Source organism: Suricata suricatta, chromosome 5 (assembly GCF_006229205.1).
Source record: "Suricata suricatta isolate VVHF042 chromosome 5, meerkat_22Aug2017_6uvM2_HiC, whole genome shotgun sequence".
Lineage (NCBI taxonomy): Eukaryota > Metazoa > Chordata > Mammalia > Carnivora > Herpestidae > Suricata > Suricata suricatta.
The window spans coordinates 81697895-81708358 of record NC_043704.1 but is presented as its reverse complement, the minus strand read 5'-3'; the positions used below and the strand labels follow the sequence as shown (position 1 = coordinate 81708358).

The window sequence follows — 10464 nt, the reverse complement described above, 5'->3', positions numbered from 1 at the left end:
TTCTATTCCTTCTGGAGTTCGTATTTTCTCCTTCCGCTCTCTCAGTTGAACGTAATATCCCTCTCAGTTCGAAAAACGGTGCGGAGGGAGTTTACAGAGCTCCCTTCCTCTCCGCCATTTTGGCTCCACCCCCCCAGTGCGTTTCAATATAGGTGTTGTTGAGGGGCGCCTGGGTGGCTCAGTCGGTTAAGCGTCCGGCTTCGACCCAGATCAGTATCTCACGGTTCGTGGGTTCAAGCCCCAGGTCAGACTCTGTTCTGACAGCTAGCTCAGAGCCTGGAGCCTGCTTTGGGTTCTGTGTCTTCCTCTCTCTCTGACCCTCCCCTTCTTGCGCTGTCTCTGTCTCTCAAAAAAAAAAATTTTTTTTTTAACATCAAAATAGGTGTTGTCGAGTATCATCTGTGTGTTTGTGTGGCTGGATAGAGGAGGCACCATGGCTAACAGGGCAGTCCTACTAAAGATCTTAACAGCGTATGATTCATGTCCTTTATATATATCTTCTTTCAGGAACTGTCACTAAAACAGTATTATGTCCCACCCAAAACAGGCCAAAATTCAGAATGCCTCTGGAGTGTGGGTTTTTAGAACCTTTTGATGAAAAGGAAAAGAAATCAGTATGGTTAAACTCCTGATTTAGCTTTGTTGGTTTAAATAGTAACTATGTAAATTAACCAATCTTTGCTAGTTCACAGTTTTTACACTTAAAATAATAACTTCCCCCATGCCAGGTATTGTTCTAAGCCCTTTATATTAGTTTATCTAATTTTTACAATCGCGAGGTAGGTATTAATACCATCTTCATTTTATGTAGGCAGTTTCAGAGGCAGAACGCCATTAAATAATTTGCCAAAGCTAACTCATACTTCTTTTGAGGAGTGAAGATAGGATTCCAGTACAGCCAGTCTGGCTTCCGAGTTCGTACTTTTAACCACTGGTTTGTTTCTGAGTTGTAGAGAACAACTGTGAGGACCCAGTGCAGCTTCTTCTAAAGCCCTATACAACCTGAGCTGACGCATGGATTGATACTCAGGTAGCCTGCGTCATGCTTTAGAAAGTATCGGGGAATGGTATCAAGAGGGCAGTTATTTGCTAGGTCAGACCTTTAAGTCATGAAGAGCTATAGCTTCTGTTTACTTAAGTTCATTCCAGTGTTTTAGCTATATAGTGTTATATGTAATTATCCTGTGAAATATGTTGTGTTCATGTTTGGGATATTATTGAAACATTGCTTTATGTTACACATTTTCTCCTCTATGAGGGCCTATGGGAAAAAAGTCCCTCAGGTCTAAGTGCCAGAAATATTTGTACATCTCCTGAATAGTATATCACAGCTTTTAGCTTTCTAGAAAACTGTAATTACTTGTGCAATTCACTGTCCATTAACTAAAAGTGTAAAAAAGTGCGGGGCTGTTATACTAGGCATTGGGTCAAATGTTCCCTTTTGTGTTCTAGATGGTGTGCTTTTATGCTTGCTTACTTCTTACCATATTGGCTTTCTTTTTCATCAGAAAGATCCTGTGTATGGGGTCAAATAGGCCAGTTGATCAACTTGATTCTTTGTGTCTAGGTTATCTTTCAATCTCCTTCCATTCCAGACATGCAATGATTAAATGTAGATTAGATATAAAAATTCTATGTACTCGGGGTACCTGGGTGTCTCAGTCAGTTGAGCACCGGACTTCGGCTCAAGTCATCATCTCGCAGTTCATGGATTTGAGCCCCACGTTGGGCTTTGTGCTGACAGCTTGAAATCTGGAGCCTGGTTCAAATTCTGTATCTCCCTCTCTCTCTGCCGCTCTCCTGCTCACTTGCATGTGCTCTCTCTCTCAAAAATACATAAATACTAAAAAAAATTCAATGTACTTAAATAGTTCAGTGTCATCACTCTCAAGTGGTAGCGTTTTTATAATTTTTTTCTAGAGTTGCTATAGACAGGCTAAAAGTGCTCAATTTCCTAGGCTAATTGAAGCGGTAATTGTAAGATGTACATAGCTTCGTGCCAGTACGACACCTTTCTTCCTAAACTGCACCCTCTATGCCGTCTTCGTTGGCATTTGGTTCCATTCCTGTGTATCTTTATAGTCCCAGATTTCCAAAGTATCTGTGACCTTAAGATTACTTTAAGGAATGCTTAAGATTGTGCATAACACAAATACAGTTTTACAGAACATAATGTAGTACTCAGCTAATTTCAGATAACTTCTTCTACTTCTGGAGTCATCACTCAGACATTCAATTTGGCCCCCACAAGCTTTTTATGTTAATATCCCCTGATACAGTACATTGTTTTTATGGTTCGTCCTTTTTCACATACTGTTTCTTATGTGAGTCAAATTATAGACATAATACATACTCTGAATTGATTTTAACTGAGCACTATGACCAGTATCCTAAGATCTCTGTTACTTGAGTATCCTTTTACTGTGCAGGAACTACACTTCTTTTCCTCTGTTGGACATACTGACCAAAATGTAATAGACATCTTTTTTTTAGTTAAAATTTGGCTTTATAGTTTTTTGTGAATTGTTTAAAATCAGAAGTGACAGGAAAATTTTTTTGAAGACTTGTACGAAATTCTTTTTTTGAAGACTTGTACTTTTATTTTGATAATTTGATTTCTTTTTTATTAAACAATTTTTTCCTTTTATTTATTTTGAGAGAGAGCAAGCAGGGAATGGCAGAGAGAATCCTACGTAGGCTCTGCATTGTCAGCACAGAACTCCGTGCAGGACTTGAACTCATGAACTGCGAGATCATGACTGAGTCGAAATCAAGAGACCAATGCTTCACTGACTGAGCCACCCAGGCGTCCCCTTATTTGATTTATGTCATAATTTCACTTCTGTTTGGCAGTGTATATTTTCTTTTTAGCATTAGACAAAAGATACATCTCAAGGCTTTTTGTTGGACCTTTAATGATTTGTAATTCTGCCTATACAACAGGAGCCATAATTTGTTTATTTTGAAAACAGATCCAGAGTTTACTTGAACTATAATCATTTAATAATAGGTGCTGTGGGTGGTGCCTGGGTGGCTTAGTTGGTTAAGTATCTGAGTCTTGATATCAGCTCAGGTCATGATCTCATGAACCGTGAGCTCCAGCCGCACATCAGACTCTGTGCTGACAGTGTGGAGCCTGCTTTGGACTCCCTCTCTCTCTGTCCTTCCTCCCCTCATGTTTGCTCTCTCACTTGCTCACTCTCCATCTCAGAATCTCAAAATAAATAAACATTTAAAAATAATAAAAATAGGCTCTATGTTATTTTATGTGAGTTATATCTCAATAAAGCCATTATAAGACAAAACCAGACAGGTGCTGCATGTAGATGATCTTGACCACTTTGAGCTGCTATCACTGTAAGCAGATATCCAAAAAGAAGACATTATTTAAACGACTTGAATTATATAAGCCCTAACCAAAAATACTTCTGTTAACTCTAAAGTGAATCTGACGTGGTCTTTTGATAGCCAGAATGTTTGTTTAGTCTTGTTCAACATCACTATTATTGTTTGAGAAACAGAAAGATCTTAATTATCAAACATGGTTGAGGAACTGGATGTTTTATTTTTTATTTTTTTTTTAATGTTTTTATTTTGTTTTTGAAAGAGAGAGAGAGACAGAGTGAGCAGGGGAGGGTCAGAGAGAGAGGGAGACACAAAATCCGAAGCAGGCTCCAGGCTCTGAGGTAGCTCTCAGCAGAGCCTGACACAGGGCTTGAACCCTCGCACTGCGAGATCACAACCTGAGCCAAAACCAGATGCCCAACCGACTGAGCCACCCAGACACCCCTGAGCTGGATGTTTTAGATACTGTTTTCCCACCAACTGCACATTAATATTTTGAACATCAAAGCTACGGGAAAAACCTTTTTTATTTTATAACAGCTATATTGAACTATAATCCATACCATAAAATTCAACCTTTTTAAAGTGTACAATTCAGTAGGTTTTAATGTTCACAGAGTTGTGCAACCATCACCACAGTGAAGCCATGCCTTTTTAAGGGAAATCTTTACAAACTATGCTCTTTGTATCAGAAAATAGAACATTTTGAACATAATTTCTTAAAGTTCATTTGAACTTTGCCATTACTTTTATAACTAAAGAGAGCAGCCCTTGTCAACTTTGGATTTAAGTCCTACTTAAGTGTATTGGGGAGTTATTTATTTGGCTCTGGTTGTATATGTTGTAAAGACTGGCAGGTATTAGATGATGCTCTTGCTCAGTTTCTGACAGTCTGAGTTTGTACTTATAATCAAAGCTGAGTTCTTCTCATTTTTTGAATTGCAAAGTTGATGATGCATGATGTGAATTTGGTCATTTTCTTAATCCGTTTGAAGTTATGAATGGTAAACCCCAAATAACATCTTTAATATGAGTATTAACGTAAAGTGAAGTTACAGAGAAAGAAGACCTGTTTGGTCCTCTATTATTCAGAATTAATTTTGTGTTCTACTGGCTACAGGGTGGCTAAGTTTGAAGTGATAAAAAAAAAAAAAACAGTTTTAAAGTTAGGGCTTCCAGGTAACAAAATCACCCTGGAGTATAATTCCTAACGACAGAAAGAAACACAAGAGCTAAACACTTTTTTTGGCATGTGCTTTTCTTTCTTCATTCTTCCCTGATACTCTAATAAATATTCTTCCAAAATGATGAGAACATGTCTTTGAATTTTGTTTTATTTTTATTTTAAATGTAGAGATAGCAGTAGGAGTTACTGAGTTTTATTTTTCTTCTTTATTTATAGCCCCTGACTGGTTAAGAAAGAAACATATGGTTTTGCCATTAATCTTACCAGCATTACATGCTGCTGTTTGCCACCTTTTATGCTCTGTTTACTGAATTTTTCACTCTTTAATTTTCCTCTCCAGGGTTTTTGGTGTTGAACTAAAATATATAATTTTCTTCCCTAGCATATTGTTTTTAACAAGGCATTACAGAGTGGAGGGGCTAGCAAAGATGGCATTTTCTTTGTATTCATTAGAGTTACTTTGTAACTCTTTGTAACAGTGAAGTTTCATTAATCTCCCTGTCTTTTACCTGGTTAGTAATTGGTAATCACAAAAATGTGATGGACTATTGATTAAAATCACAAAAATGTGATGGACTATTGATTAAAATGAATCTAATAACATGAAAAATTAGAAGCAGGGGGAAAACTGTTAGAAAAATTACATTGTGGATATGAGAAAAAAATGGATACGGATTTCCCTCCCAGGGCAGTGCAGGTGCTGTTTATGCAAAAGTGGTATGTGGTTCCGGTGCATTTGTTGTAGCCAGTTCTCTTATCATCTGCTCTCTTCCAAGACTTTCGATGAGATAAGGGCCCCATCCCACTCCCTCCAGACTCTTCCTTGGCCTTTTTGTGGAACTCGTCATGGAAGACCATGCCTGCAGATGAAGCAGCTACCACTTTTCACAAGTGACATGACACACATATAAAGGAATAACATTTGTAAAAACATTTAGTTTTACATTTAGTAAAAAATAGTCCTAAGAGATAAGTAGAATTAGCACAGTTCTTTATAAAACAAAAAAGGAAATGAGTGAAATAGGTACATGAAAACAAGGCAATACAATGTATGAATGGGAGCATGGAAAACGTTTAACTTTGCCAGTTATCAAAGAATGAAAGACAGCAATATTGTTTAATTTACACTTATTAAATTATCTGGTAGTAGAACCAAACACAGTTGTCTGGTGAAAGTGTATAATTCTACACTGCTGGTGGCAGTGTAAATTGGTGCTGTGATACTTTTTGAAGATGATTTAGTAATACATTTCAAATGCCACAGGATTTTTCATATCTTTTGACTTAAGATAAAATTTTTAAATTAATTTTTTGACTTTATTTTTTTATTTTATTTTTTGTTTTATTTATTTTTGAGAGAGAGAGAGAGAGAGAGAGAGAGAGAGAGAGACATCGTGAGCAGGGGAGGAGTGTCAGAGAGAGAGGGAGACACAGAATCTGAAGCAGGCTCCAGGCTCTGAGCTAGCTGTCAGCACAGAGCCTGACACGGGGCTTGAACCTATGAACCATGATATCATGACCTGAGGTGAAGCCAGACGCTCAACCGACTGAGCTACCCAGGTGCCCCGATAAATTTCTAAAAGTAGAATGACTAAGGAACTAAATCCCCCCAGATGGGAAAGACTACATATGTAGATGTTTATTGTGGCATCATTCATGATAGTAAAATACTGGAAGTGAGTGATATAGCCAACAGTACAGGAATATTTAAAGTAAATTCTAATGTTTCAGCATGTTGAAACATTGTGAGTTAGACAAAATGGTAAATTTAAGAGTAGGTAGCATCATAGAATGGTGCTTTTATATAATTGTGCATGAAAGAATTTGGAATTGTATCTACGGTGAGCATAACTTTAAAATTCATGGACTACTTGCAGAAGAAATATGAAATAAATAAAACGTAATTATTGAGTGTGGTGGCATTTAGATTAATGAAAAAATTTTGCTTCTGCCATAAACTAGATATCAGATATATTTTTAAAATAGTGAATATTTTCTTCTTCCTTTCTCATTAGTAATCCTTACCTCAACCCTTTGGGAAGCAAGGGGTAAGAACTAGATCAAGAAACATACTGACTTTGTATATGAGTTGGAAATATATGTATATGAGCTTTAGATACCAGGAAAGAGGAAGGATAAACTAGGAATTTTTTTTTTTTTTTTTTTTTTTTTTTTTTTTAGTAATTTCTATACCCAATGTGGGACTCAAACTTAGACCCCAGGATGAAGAGTTCTGTGCTCTGCTGACTGAACAGCCAGGCACCTGTAGGAATAGTCCTTTTTCATATTTTTTCTACTTCATTGTGTTAACTTTACTACCCACTGCCATATCATCAGTGTCTTTATTAGCACCAGGCTCTAGCCACCTGAGCTAACCAGCCACCTGCTTCATCAGTGTCTTTAAAAAGCAGTATGCCATAATATACTCAACATAGCATGTTGGTCAGAAGGCTGAGTTCAAGTTTAGACTCTATCACTTGTTAGCTATGTGACTTTTAGCAAATAATTTAACTTATTCAGCTTTTCTTGGTTGTGACAGTATCAGGAGAATTGATTGAAACATATAAAATGTTTTCCACAGTACAAGCTCTATGCAAATATTGTCACTGTTTTTGTTAAGCTTTTGCTAAGCTTGTTTTGTTAAGCTTTGTTGAAGTAGGAAAACGAGGAGATATAATTAGCAGACTGCATTTAATGGATGCTCAGAATATTTCTGAAAGTATTTTTTTTTCCTTTCTGTTACAGGGATCTTTTATTTAGCCAGATGTATGACAAATTAAGTGAGAATTCAGTGGCTAAAGGAGTGTTTTTGGAATGCCTTGAGCCTTATATTTTAAGTGATAAATTGGTGGGGATGACCCCCCAGGTAATGAAAGACTTGATTGTTCATTTCCAAGATAAAAAATTAATGGAAAATGTGGAAGCCCTCATTGTACATATGGATATCACCAGCCTAGATATTCAGCAGGTGAGTTTATAGAAAATTTACTAATATATGGAATAAACAACATTTCTTTATTGATGATACTTACCTGGCTGACTGGGCCTCACTTCTACTAACCCCCATTGTTTACTGAGCATTTTTGGTAAGATGTCTCTTAAAATTGTCTTTGTCAGTATTTTTAGAACTATTTTTTAATGAAAGCTAGATTATGAACTCCTACAAGCCAAGAGTCTTCTATTTCTTTGACATCTCCCAGAGCGCTTAGCATAAAGTTTACATTGGTAGTTGCTCAATAAATGCTTACTGACTGATCCTTCTTCATCTGTATGTTTATCCATTAGTATATTTTTCATCCTGCAAGTGAATTTCAACTATGAGTACTTCCACGCAAATAATAGAATATTTTTACTTTTAAGAGTATGATGCCATTTTTTAAAAAGCTACCTTATGTGTCCAGAGTTGGTAACTTTCAGTTGAGTTTTGAAATGCAGAACACAGTATAAGAAGCAAATCACAGGATGTCTTGGCTTGATTAGCCAGTCGTTGTTTGATAACTTACCCCCAAGTATATCAGAGGTTTCTAAGTAACTTTTGAGCCCTAATTGAGAAGCATTATATATTTTGGCCTTAGACATTTCACTCTTAATTCTTCGGTTCCATATTAGTCCCAGTAATGAGCATGTTACTTCTGCAAAGGTGTTAGGTGCTAATAAGTAAGTAAGCCTTACTGAGCTAAAATATGATGACTTAAAGATCTTTGGCCAAAAGTACTTTTTTAAAAGGTGTAAAATCACACAGAAAGGGAGGGCTTGGAAAAATGTTTATTGTTTTCTTCCTGGAAGCTCTTTATGAAGGGCTGTGAGTTTGCAAAGTCAAGCCAGATTCTCTTTTATGTATGCCTGTATGTTTTATGGGTAATTTGGCAGAGTCTTCATGCCTGATAATAGTTAAAGTGATTTGAGAGCATGTTATCAATCTAGTTTGATTTACCCATCACCAGTATAAGAAATTTCTCATTTTTTGTCTTCCTGATAGTTTTAGCTTCCCCCAAAACTATGTAAATATGCTCTAGTGTTTTTTATGTTAAAATAACAATTTTTAAAAATCTCTTCAGTTTCCTTTCTCTTCATATCAAGCCTTCTTTCCTTCTTCCCCATAGATTACTGTCCCTTGTCACTTTTCCTAGTCATAGCCGGATGTCTTGAAAGCATTGTCTAGGTTGTACTTCCATTTTTCCTACATCCTAATAATTCTTCAACCTTACTTTCAGTGGAGTCAGCTATACCCTCCATGCTCACTATATCAAGTCATATTTTTCAGATTTTACTTATTTGTTGTTAATTCGAGGGCCATTAAGGATGCTTCAGTGACCCAAGTGGACAATGCTTATCCTCTGAGGCTTACATTTTAGTAAAAATATTTGACAACAAACAAATAAACCAGGGGTGCCTGGGTGGCTCATTCAGTTAAGCAATCGACTTTGGGTATGATCTCACGGTTTGTAGGTTCAAGCCCTGTGTCGGGCTCTGTGCTGACAGCTCAGAGCCTGGAGCCTGCTTTGGATTCTGTGTCTCCTTCTCTCTCCCCCTCCCTGACTCATGCTCTGTTTCTCTCTGTCTCAATAATAAATAAATGTAAAAAAAAATAAATAAAAACAAAACCCTAAAAAACCCCAGATAAACCAGAAGTTTATGTGTTATGTTAAACCAAGTAAGTATTCTGTTAAAAGTCAGACAGTCAGTATGGTAGAGGGTGTGAGGCCACCTTAGATTGGTTAACTGTAGAAAATCTCCCTAAGGAAGTAACACTGAGTCTGGAATATGACCAGAAGGAATCAGAAATGCAGAGATACTGGAGAAGATTGTTGTAGGCAAAAGCAACAGCTAATGCTCCCTCCACCCCCACCTCCACCCCCCAAAAAAGTCTTGAGGTTACAGATAAAAAACAAACAGACTTGGAACTTGGTTGAAAGAGTGAGGTAGTCCTTCAGGGCAAGGTACAGATTTTCCCATTTTATTCTGAGTACTCTGGGAAATCTTTAAACAGTTTTAAGCAAGGTGACTCTGGTTTACTTAGGGATAACAGAATGAAGGTGGGAACCAAGATCAGAAGAAGTAAGATTAATTAGACACTGGTCCAGGAGATGGTCTTGACCAGAGATGGTTGCAGTGAGATGGAGAGAGATGGCCTGATTTTGGATATATTTTGGCAGTAGAATTGATTTGCTGATGAATTGGATGCAAGAGTGTGGGAGTGTGGGAGAGAAAGAATTTAAGGATGACACTTAGTGTTTTTGGCTTGAAATAAATGCAGGTAGTGATTCCTCTAAGAAGATTGGAAGACTGGAAAGGTCGATGTTTGAGACAAAATTAGGAGTTCTGTTTTTATTTTGAGATAGCTATTAGACATTTGGGTGAAGATACCAAGTAAGTGGTTGGCTTTTTGGATCAGAGGGGAAGCTAGGGGTGAAGATGTAAATGTGTTAGTCATCAGGACAGAGATGCATGATCACAGCACTGAGTGACAGGGAGGGTAGTGAGAGAAGAGAAGAGGTCCCAGAACATTCCTCAGTCTCAAAGACTCTCCCATGACACCTCATTTCTATTTTTCCTCTTAATTCTATGGCTGCTCCTTATCATTCTCCTTTGCCAACCTCTGCTCTTCTACGTCAGCCCTCTTCCCTTGTCCCTCTGGAGTGTAACTCTCATAGGAACAGAATATAGAGTACTGTACACTGCCAGTCATCACTGTTCCTCTTCTAAATATTTTCTCAGGACAATTCTCTCCATCCCTAAACACTTCAAACTTCTTTCTGCCTTAGATCTTCATCCTTACTGCTTCACCTTGCATAGTCCCAAGATTTCATCTCTGCTTTTTGCCTAGTATTATATGCATCCTTTAGGTCCTAACTTAAATATTGCTTCCTCAGGGATGATCTTCTGAATTCCCTAGAGCACATCAGGTTGTTTTGTAACACATCACGTTTGTA

General features: G+C 37.3%; 1 protein-coding gene across 3 annotated transcripts in view; it reads left to right on the top strand.

The window, feature by feature from the left end:
- Positions 1 to 10464, top strand: part of VPS8 (VPS8 subunit of CORVET complex) — a 238633-nt gene that overhangs the window by 72429 nt on the left and 155740 nt on the right. For all 3 annotated transcript variants that reach the window (XM_029939720.1, XM_029939718.1, XM_029939719.1), the window contains one exon: positions 7277 to 7499. In XM_029939720.1, the coding sequence (XP_029795580.1) occupies positions 7277 to 7499 (223 nt within the window). The remainder of the gene's footprint in view (positions 1 to 7276; positions 7500 to 10464) is intronic.